The 11028-nt window shown below is 39.6% G+C and overlaps 1 protein-coding gene and 1 non-coding gene across 2 annotated transcripts; both read left to right on the forward strand.

Moving 5' to 3' along the window:
- Positions 1 to 620: 620 nt before the first annotated feature.
- On the forward strand, positions 621 to 725 carry LOC112087626. Its single transcript, XR_002900174.1, has one exon. It is a non-coding gene; the product is annotated as a small nucleolar RNA R71 (small nucleolar RNA).
- A 2532-nt stretch (positions 726 to 3257) lies between these two features.
- Positions 3258 to 5929, forward strand: LOC112087474. Its single transcript, XM_024157391.1, has 6 exons — positions 3258 to 3289; positions 3389 to 4982; positions 5097 to 5183; positions 5358 to 5447; positions 5560 to 5625; positions 5714 to 5929. Exons 1-6 carry the CDS (start codon positions 3258 to 3260, stop codon positions 5927 to 5929), a joined length of 2085 nt encoding a protein of 694 aa, XP_024013159.1.
- The last annotated feature ends 5099 nt before the right edge of the window (positions 5930 to 11028 follow it).

The following is an 11028-nucleotide window of genomic DNA, read 5'->3' on the forward strand; positions in this document are numbered from 1 at the left end:
TGTGACTCCTTGCTGTGGTACAAATTGATTGTTAAAACCCGTACCTTGATAGTTATATGGCTGTCGCGGTCGATAAGCTCCTGTCCCTCCAAAATTTCCACTTTGGAACTTGTTTTGGAAGGATTTTTGCTGTGGTGGGTAGTACTGATCTTGAGGATTCTCCACATTTGGATTGTGATAAGATATATTGCTGTAGTTTGCATTCCCGAAGTTGTTGTTGAAGCCATTGTTGAAGCAATTTGGATATGGTGCTTCTGCTCCTACATAGTTCACTTTTTCTTCTTGAAAGGCTGGATTAATGTGATCTGATATCACTAGGTCCTTCTTCTTCTGCGCCATTGTTGGTCTCACAAGCATGGATTAGGCGATTGTTGCTTTTCAAAAGCTGGCTCATCATGTTCTTCAAATCGGTTATCTCCTTGTTGTCTGTTCCGGTTTGCTTTGTCGAGTGATCGTATTCAGGACAGTCATTGCTATTGGCTTGAGCCAAATTCTCGATGAGGGCTCTTCCTTGTGCTATATTCTTTTGTCCAAAATCTCCTTTGCTAGCTGTATCAAGCGAAAGTTTGTATTTTGGTTGCAAACCTCGGTAAAATGTGCTCAGCAGGCTTGATCCGGGAAATCTATGGTGAGGGCAATCACGTTCATACTCCTTAAAACGTTCCCAGGCTTCATAGAAAGGTTCAGTCGATCCTTGCTGAAAACTTGAGATCTTGGTTCTCAACAAGTTCGACCTTGACTTAGTATAGAAGTGGTTCAGGAAAGCAGTTTTACATTCTTCCCAATTAGTAATCGATCCTGTAGGCAAAGATTTCAACCAACGGTGAGCTTTATCTGTTAATGAAAAAGGGAGCAACTTACACTTTATATAGTCTGCTGGAACTTGGTTTGTTCTCATCATGCTGCAGATTTCTTCAAAGAGCTCGATATGATCCATTGGATGTTCAGAAGGAACTCCATGGAATTGGTTTTGTTTCACCAAAAAGATGATTTGAGGCTTGACTTCAAACTAATTCTGGTTCAGAAATGGTACTTGAATAGCGGATCGGTTCTGAAAATTCTGAGTAGGTGCATCGAAATCAGCTATGCGATGGTTCCTGGCTTGTCTACGGTGTTGATTTGCTTGCTGAACAGGGCGGTTAACGCGTCCGTTTGGCTGCATCCCCTGGTGGTCACCATCGGCTGCATTGATAGGTGCATCAAGGTCTTCACGTTCTTCTCTCTCGCGGTTTTGATGGTTTCTTGGAGGAACCTCATCCTCTTCTCCATCTTGTCGAGCATGATCACCTTCTCTGTGATCGTTCTCTTCATTTTCTCCATGTTCGGACCCGTCTTGGTCCATGTTTAAAGCTCGGTTAACAGGATCTCCAGGCTGGTCGTCGTTTGCCATTCCTTGCTTTCGTCTAAGCCTTCGAAGTTCTCTACAGGCTGGTCATCGTTTGCCATTCCTTGCATTCGTCTAAGTCTTCGTGTCTGTCTATCTCGTCTAGAATTGGAATGTTTTCTACAGGTCTGCGCCTAGTATTCATGCAATTCAGAGAAAAGCAAAAGAAGGGAAAGATAATTCAGCAAACTTTCAGAAAGAACTAGAGATCAGGTGTCTAGAACAGAAATTAGAACAAGAAAAATAACAAAGGCAGCGAAACAAATCCCCGGCAACGGCGCCAAAAATTTGATGTGTGTCAACTGCGTGAGGGAACAAGTTTTACCCTTAACAAAAAAAAAATGAAAGCTGCTATGCACAGCTAATCAGTTGTAGTATTTAGGGATCGAATCCACAGAGATTTGTGTGCCTAGTATTCTTCTACGGTTTCTAACTTTATGTCTAGACTAAATTAGTTTTAGGGGTTGGTTGTTTGTCACAGACTAAACTAAAACGAAAGAAAGCAAATAAATCTATCCTAAAGAGCAAGTAGAAAAATCGAATGAAAGCAAATTGAACAAGCAAAATATCGAACTAAAGCAAATGGAATGCAGATCTAAATAAGCAAGTAAAAATCGATTAGTTTGTAAACTATGGCTAAAACCGTTGAGCTTTTGGGAACACACAGGGATCATAATCGGTTTTAACACTAGGGATTATAGATTGGGATTGACGGATATCGAAATACAGGGTTCTAGAGCTAGAGTACGGCGGTATGACTACATCACTGTCGTGATCATAACCAACTGTTTCTCGCAACCCATGACCAGTAGGTTTCCACTCTAGCCCTGGAAGGGAGAGAACGCAAGAGCTGCACAAGACTCGTCAGTACTCACGATCTCGCCGCAGGTAGGTTTCCACTCCTATAGAAAAATCGCTTGTTTCATTCTAGGTCTGATACTTAATGAAAACTTTCACAACACTAACTATCTAGATCAGATACTAGCACTACAAGAAATATGCTTATTGATAGCACATTTTAATAGCGTAATATTTGTAACTGCTATTAAATGTCATTTGCGGAATTGGGTACTCTAATATAGCACTTAAAAAATGCTAAAGAGTAAATAATGTGAGCGGGAACAAAAAAAAGGCTTTGGCTCGCAGAAAACACTTATGCCCGCCAACACTAAGTAAAAATTTCATGTTATAGACAAAACATAACAACATTCTGTCGACTAAAAAAAAACCATTTTCTCGGGTGAGCAAAAAATAGAAAGTTCTAGGGTTTACGAGAGAAGAGAGTGATCTCAAATCTATCAAGCCGATTAACAATCTGACGTCTCTGATACCCTCATCGTCGGAAATCTCTTTCACCAGTGTCGATTTTGGGTTTAGATCAGGTCATCTGGATTCCTGTTCGAGTTAAGCTCTCGATTTTGGAGATTTCTGGGTTTAGCAGGAAATTTTCGGCGATTAAGGCACAGTCGTTTGTCAAGTTCAGCGGAAACTAGACGACGCACATGCAAAGGTAACTCCAATTTCACTCTTCATAAACCCTAAATGTAATTCCATCATTCGATTCATTTAATTCTTATACTTGTTTTACTTACTACACTTTCATTCTCATTTCTTCCCTCTTGAGGTTTCGAAGCTGAAGAGAAACCAAAAGACAGCGAGAAGACATCAAATACATAGGCGAACAAAGCTCAATCGTGTCTGATTTCATCGATAATCAAGGTAAATGTAACTCGTTAATCGGTTTAGGGTTTATACAGAATTGATACGAAACTCGTTTATATTGAAATTTACTTTGTCTTCCGGAGTACTTTTAGAGTGTTTGTTTAGGGTTGAGTCGTTTAGCTAACAATTTTTATTAAGGTTGGAGTATACAATGGTGGACAAGGCATGGGTTCACCTATGCAGGTATCACTTTATAAACATTTGTTCAGGGTAGATGTGCTTCTATATAGTTTACCTGTATAGTTTTGACTTTTTTCATTCACCGACATGCATATGTTGAAGAGCGGATCCTGCATATGAGATTGGTGCTAGGAATTTTGTGAACTCAGTTGCCTCTGCCTTAGGAGATTGTGATTTGGTTATATGCCTGTGCATTGATTGTCGAAACGTAGACCGTCATTCTAAAAATGATGTAGTGGATCACCTGGTCACAAGAGGAATGGATGAGACGTACAAGCTAAGGACTGATTGGTATCATCATGGGGAAGTAAACTGTGGGTCTGACGAAGCAAGGAAAGTGATTAGAGAGTGGAACGAGGAGATTGTAGGGTTGTATCAAGCTGCCGAATACTTGGATGAAGAGTTAGCTAACAAGACTGACTTATGCGATGTTGCTGAAGGTTTAGATAAGAGAGAAGACGAGTTTCTAGCTAAACTTGGTGATGCCGAAACGCCATTGTATCCAAGTTGTGCCAGCCATAGCAAGCTATCAGCAATTGTATCGTTGTTTAGGCTGAAGACTCAGAATGGGTGGTCGGACAAGAGCTTCAACGAGCTGTTAGAGACACTGCCGAGTATGTTGCCGGAGGATAATGTGCTTCACACCTCGTTGTATGACGTGAAGAAGTTCATCAAGTCTTTCCATATGGGGTACGAGAAGATCCATGCTTGTGTTAATGATTGTTGTCTTTTCAGAAAGAGGTTGAAGAAGTTAGACAACTGTCTCAAGTGCAAGACATCAAGATGGAAGACTAACTTCCAAACCGGTGAACTTAAAAAAGGTGTCCCTCAGAAAGTTTTGAGGTACTTTCCCATCATTCCGAGGCTAAAGAGGATGTTTAGGTCAGAGCAAACTGCTAAAGAGCTACGGTGGCATTTTACTAACAAAATTAATGATGGAAAGCTGCGTCATCCCGTAGACTACGTAACATGGGACCAGATGAATTCCAAGTACCCGTTGTTTGCCGCAGAATCAAGGAACATTCGGCTAGGTCTATCTACCGACGGTTTCAATCCATTCAGCATGAAAAATACAAGGTATTCTTGTTGGCCTGTATTGTTGGTGAATTATAATATGGCTCCTGACTTGTGTATGAAGAAGGAGAATATCATGCTTTCCTTGTTGATTCCTGGACCGTATCAACCTGGCAACAGTATAGATGTGTACCTGGAGCCACTGATCGATGACCTCCAACAATTGTGGGACATTGGAGAGCAAACGTATGATGCATTCAGTAAAACCACATTCACAATGAAGGCAATGCTATTGTGGACTATTAGTGACCTACCTGCATATGGAAATCTGGCTGGCTGCAGAGTAAAAGGTATGATGGGATGTCCATTATATGGAAAGCATACTGATAGTTTATGGTTAACTAATAGCAGGAAGCATGTTTACATGTGTCATAGAAAGGGATTATCACCCACGCATAGTTACCGTGGGAAGAAGGCATGGTTCGATGGAAAAGTTGAATATGGAAGGAAGGGTAGGATTCTAACGGGTCATAACATATCTGTGTTGCTGAAGAATTACAAAAACGAGTTTGAAAATGTTAGACAAACTGGAAGGAAAAGAAAAAGGGTTATTCCTGCGGAGTCATTAACTGATAGTGAAGACGAAGAATCCGAGTCATTATTGAAAATTGGAGGAAGATTGGTGAAGAACGTAGAACAGTTCTATGGAAATCTGTACAGGTAGACCCACTTGAATTTAGAATAAGGTAAGTATAATGGACTTGATTTTTATTGTTTGATTTGGAATTTATTGTAGGCAAGGTTCGAATTAGATGAGGAGTATCACAAGATGGCTGTCATCAAGCAAATGAGTTATATATGGAGGGCCTCTAAGTTGAGGCTAGTCAGCCAGATCAAGAGTTGTAAGAATAACGCAAAAAGATTGAAGCTTCGCCCAAAGAATATTCCACCGGCAGAATGACGCAAATTTGTGAAGGCTAAAACTAGTGCAGCATTTGAGGTAATCACGTATCCCTCATTTACTTTCATATACAGATTACTGAATTTTCGTTTTCAGGAACTAAGTGACACATATAAAGAAAGAAGGCGAAACCAGATTCCTCATACTTGCTGTCGAAAGGGGATGGTCAGATTGGCTGAAGAGATGGTAATATTCCGTATGTGTAATACTGATGCAACTATATGCAAATAACTAACATTGCCACCTATTTTCAGAAAAAAAAGAGAGCTCTGAACCGTCTGAAGTAACTAGACTACAGGTATGGGTTAAGTCTCGAACCAAGAAGGATGGCACTGCGGTCAATACAAATGCAGCCGAGAAGATTGTAAGTAGTTAACACTAACTAGTTGGTTTATTTTTAAAAGTTGATGAATACTGGCGTATCTTGGCTGATGTCGAAAGTGCGTGTACAGAAAAAGGCAGCTGAACTTGTTGAAACGGTTTCTTCCTCTTCGACGTCCACAAATCCCAAAGAAGATCTCCTTTCTCAGCTACTTGGGCCTGATAATCCCGGCCGTTTGAGAGCGATGGGTAGAGGGATGAGTCAAACCAAGTTAGCATGCTTCCAGATGAAAAGCAAGTTTATGGATGAAACGAGACCAACTAAGATTGATTCAACAGGTCCATGATTTAGAGGAAGCACTGTCAAAAATACAGAACCAGGTAAGCGAGTATTTCATGTCTGGTGATAGTAACTCTGGATTTTACATTGTTATTATATTAACTTAGGTTGGTATTTCAAATTACATTTTTCAGAAACAAGAAGCTGAAGTCGGAGAGAATTCTGCGCCAAGAGTAAACTCTTGTTTTGTCTTATTTAGCATTAAAAATATATGTCATATGTTTACATCTGTTTTTACAATTCACCATTAACGTTTGCAGAGTGTCAACATGAAATTACAAATGAAGTGTCTGTTATTCGACTGGGCTGGAACGGATGAAAAAGTTGGTGAAGGACGTATTTTGTCTGAAGAGCCTGAGGAATTTGTCAACAGTATATCCTTAGGCCCAAACTCGTACAAAGTTTTAGTGGAAACAGCGATTAAGCCAGAAGCTTATCTTTGGAGACCTGCTCGCAACGTCTTTAATATGGAGCAAGCAGTTGGAGAGATGATTGCATGGCCTCAAAATTTTGTGGTTCCCTTTAGCAGCGGATGTGAACCAGAAGACATTACGCCTCTGGTAAATATTCTTTCAGTATGGAATATTATAGTTGAGTTTATAGTAAATGTAAAACTGTGTAATGCTTGACAATGGTTTCATTTGTTTACTGCTTCACAGGGTCCTAATACTAGCTCTCGGAACTTCTGCAAGCTGCTTAACTGGGCTAGAACTAACGAGGAAGTTGTTGCAGAGGGTTGTTGGCATTCTCGAGAGCCAAAAGCATTAGTCAACGGACTACCTCTCGGACCTAATGCAGTGAAGGTATTCGTCGATGTGGTTTTATGCCCAAATACCTTCTTCTAGAGGCCAACGACTGAGTTCTTAGATTTGGAGGATTCAGTCAACACCTTTTTCGCCTGGCCTGCTAATAGAGTAATCTTTGAGGCAAGTCCTGAAACGAGTTCTCCTATTGCTAACTCTGAATCAACTCCACCAACTCCAATAAAAAAACCAATGAAAGCAATGTCAGAAAGTTCTACTCCTATAACTCAGGTAGGTTTTCTTACTAAACTTTCATTTGTTTGGTTTGTTTGGATTTGTTGATTTCGTGTATAGCTATATATTCAAATTGTCTTCGCTACAGGAATCCAACCAAATGGAAACGGGGAATGAAAATAAAAAGTGCTTGGTGATGGCTATTACTGGAAAGAAGCGAGTGATTGCTGAAGGACGTTGGTCCACAAACGATCCACTTCAAACAGTACATTTTGTTCCCTTGGGTCCAAATGCAGTTAAGGTGTGGATTGATATTGTCAAAGTTAAAGATGCTTGCGTATGGAGGCCTTCGTCTGAGATCGAGTGCATGGAAGATGCAATAGGAACAGCTATTGCTTGGCCAGAGGATAAAGTGGTACTCGTCTAAATGCAGTAGTCATATGATACTTTAGTTTTTATCTTCTCTGAACTTAAGGATGGTTTCGTTGGAGACATAACCTGATATGTGTTTATGGTTTTCTTTGTTGGAAATGCTTGTATGTTGCTAAAACATTAACCAGTACTCAGTTCTTCTAAATGGAAAAGCAGTTGCATTTCAATTTTTGTTTACCAGGTTTTGATATTTAGTAAGTGCATTTTTTGAGGTTTTGGATATATCGTATTTGGTTAAAAAAAACCTACATCGCCAAATTCAATAGCACGTAAGAACAGCTCCAACACTAAACAATACATCGTGAAAAAATAGCTACAGTATATGATGTTGGAGATAAAATAAAATGCTACGACTCAACAAACAACAGCAATGAATTTCTCTTATAATAAACTAGAATGTAGCTATAAAACCACGCTACTATAAAGGTGTCAATAACACATAAATAATGCTACAACATTTAATAATACAGCGTCTAATTTGTGCTACTGTATCATTTATAATAACATCATAACAATGCTATTATATATATGAATATAATAACACTTTCCATAAACGCTATATTAAGGGGTGTACTCTATTATAGCTCCGGCAGATACAGCGTTTATGAAAACGCTATGAAAGTACTTTCATAGCGTTATTCGTATGCTACGAATGTACATATTTCTTGTAGTGTAGGTGATCAATCAAGCATACATGCAATAAGAACGAGAATAAACAGAGAACAAAGTTAAAATCCCAGATCTATAAACCTAGATGTCTTAATCGATTATGACAGCCCCTTTCGGGAACCCTAAGCCCAACTCGGGATCTACTCAGACATGGCTGAGGTCGACATCATCATTGGTTTTAATAAAAGTAATCAAAAACAGTAAGAAAAGAGATGAAAAAAAGCTTCTCTATTGAAGAACTCAGAGTTGAACAATCTTCTCTAAAAATCGCATAAAACGGCTAAAGGAAAAGAGTTTTTGTAAAAGTATGAAGGTTCTCTCTAAAAACGACCTAAATGACAAGTATTTATATTCTTCAATACTCCATTGTCTCTAGGGTTCCGGAATTGAGGCTGAGAAATGACTTTGGGCTTCAGAAATATGGGCTTTAAATCGGAGTTGGCCGGTCGTGGCCAGGAGTAATGTGACTGCGGGAAATAGAGGCTTGGCCGCGGTCGTGAAGCTTTTGACCGTGGGAAATAGGCTGGTGGCCGCGGTCGCGTGACTTGCTGGCCGTCTTCAAGTGTCTCCGGGGCTAATGGAATATCTTGAGATCCAACCGTTGGAATGTCTCCAAACCAAGTGCATTTGAAAGCTGGTTGATTCTTCTATAATTTGTCCAATTTTGAGGGTGATCAGACGGTGAGAAGGTCTTCGTATCTCCACAAGAGTTCTGACGGTCTGCATTTATCTAAAAGAGACTTTTTGTTCTAATTTGTGCCTCTTTATCCCAAATTACCTGAAAAGTTTTTTAAAATCCAAAAACATAGAAATCCTTTGAAAACCTTTTAAAATGGAGTGAAAACACATGTAAAGACATTAAAGTGATCCATAAAAATGGTCAAAATCCGGTGTTATCACCTACGCTCAGACATAAGTCAAGTCCACTTGCAGTCAGATAAAGAAGACTCCCGATCATAGCCCAATTCAATTTCTCACTGACAGCTTGTCCTTCCTTGTCTTTTGACAGCTTGGTCGTGGTACCCATTGGAGTTTTAGCCACTTTGCAGGTTTCCATTTCAAAACGTTTCACAAGATTTCGAGCATATGTGCTTTGAGACACAAAGATCCCTTTGTCTGATTGTTTGACCTGAGACCAAGGAAGTAGCTTAATTCCCCAAACATGCTCATTTCGAACTCCTTTGTCATCGTAGAGACAAATTTATTCACTAATTGCTGACTTGTTCCACCAAAAATAATGTCATCTACGTAGATTCGGACAACAATTATGGAATCACCTTCCTCTTTGATAAACAAGGTTTGATCGACACTTCCCCTCACATACTCAGCTCTGAGCAGAAACTGTGTTAGTCGTTCATACCAGGCTGTAGGGGCTTGTTTCAGACCATAGAGTGCTCGTTTTAATTTGTACACATGGTCTGGGAAGTGAGGATCTTCGAAACCTTTAGGCTGAGCTACATACATGATGCTGCTAGGGTTGATTTCACGGCTTCATGTTTTAAATTTATAACTCTAGATATCTGCAAGTGCACATTAGTGCGTTATAGTACTTAGGGTGTCGATCCATAGAGAATCCACGCTTTATCTGCAGAACTTTAGAACCAGAATTAGTAAATGAAGTCTAAGATGAAAAATAGATTTTTGAATAGGTTGTCACGATTTCTAAAATGTATTTTTTAAAAAGGATTTGAAAATGGATTGAGAAGGGTTTTAAAAAGGGTTTTTATAAAGAGTTTTAAAAAGGGTTTTAAAAACTAGAAGTGAATAAATTGATAATAAATCTAAAGGATGAACAAAGCTCTTAATATTGATCCTAGTAAATTCTTAGAACTCGAGTCACGGATGTATGAATACGCCATTGTCGTGATCATAGACAACTATCTCTCTCAACCTTGACCAGTAGGTTTCCACTCAGGCCCTGGAAGAGAAAAGATGCAATATGCTTAAGACTCGTCAGCATTCACAAATCGCCCATAGGTAGGTTTTCACTCCTATGTTTGTTTTGCTCTCCCAAACTAGATCTGGCCCCGGATGAATACTTTTGTATCACCAATGACCTGGATAAGTCTGTAGTTCGCGATGCTTGATCCATGCTTTAAGTATAAATTCAGAAGAAAGATTTCTAGAATTCGGCTTTGGTTTATCTCGCGAAGACCCCTACCAAACATAGTCGATTCTCTTCGATCGAGCCTTTAAACTCATACCTCATCATTCAAAAACGTGCACAAAGTAAATAGAAGAGACGTGCATAGATTAATAAGAAGAAAGAAGTAGAGAAAAACAGACAAGGAGAAGAAGAAGAAGAATCTCGATTTCGAGAGCTGGGCTCGGAGACAACTTCTCTTCAAATCCTTTAAACATCAATCTAATATGAAGAAGACAAAAATGAAATTGAAAGATGCATAAGAGTAAACCCGAATTAAAGTAAAGGTAGAACATAAAGAGGGTTCAAGAGAAATCTTTATCTCCCTAAACTAAGAACTAAGAACATAAGAACATAAAAACCCTAAAAATCTAAATTTGGTGGCTCCCAAAAAGGGATTCTTCTGAGGCACACGAAAATAGGGCTGCTATCTTCAAATCTTACAACTCGTCCTTAGGGTTTTCTATGAAGAGAAGACGAATTGGGCTTGAAACGGGGTCATGGGCCTGCCTTTTAATCGGTCCTGGTCACGAGGCTTCTACCCGCGGTGAATTGGGGTTTGGCTGCGGCCAGAGGCTCGTAACCGTGGTAGAGTGTGTGTTCTCTGTGGTCGTGGAGCCTGGACCCGCGGAGATTGGCTTGTGAGGTTGAATCTTCATTCTGTGCTTGCTTCCTTTACGAGACTGCAGAAATGTCTTCAGTGCATCAAGGATATCCGGAGATATAACCATTGGATTGTCTCCAAACTAATTGCATTTGAAAGCTAGTTGTCTCTTTTATAATATGACCAATGTTGGGGATGATATGACGGTGAGAAGGTTTTCATCGGATGTGAAACTTCTGACGGTCTGAATTTATCCAAAATGATTTTTTACTCCAAAATGC

This window comes from Eutrema salsugineum, unplaced genomic scaffold (genome assembly GCF_000478725.1).
Source record: "Eutrema salsugineum unplaced genomic scaffold, Eutsalg1_0 scaffold_17, whole genome shotgun sequence".
NCBI classification, from domain to species: Eukaryota; Viridiplantae; Streptophyta; class Magnoliopsida; order Brassicales; family Brassicaceae; genus Eutrema; species Eutrema salsugineum.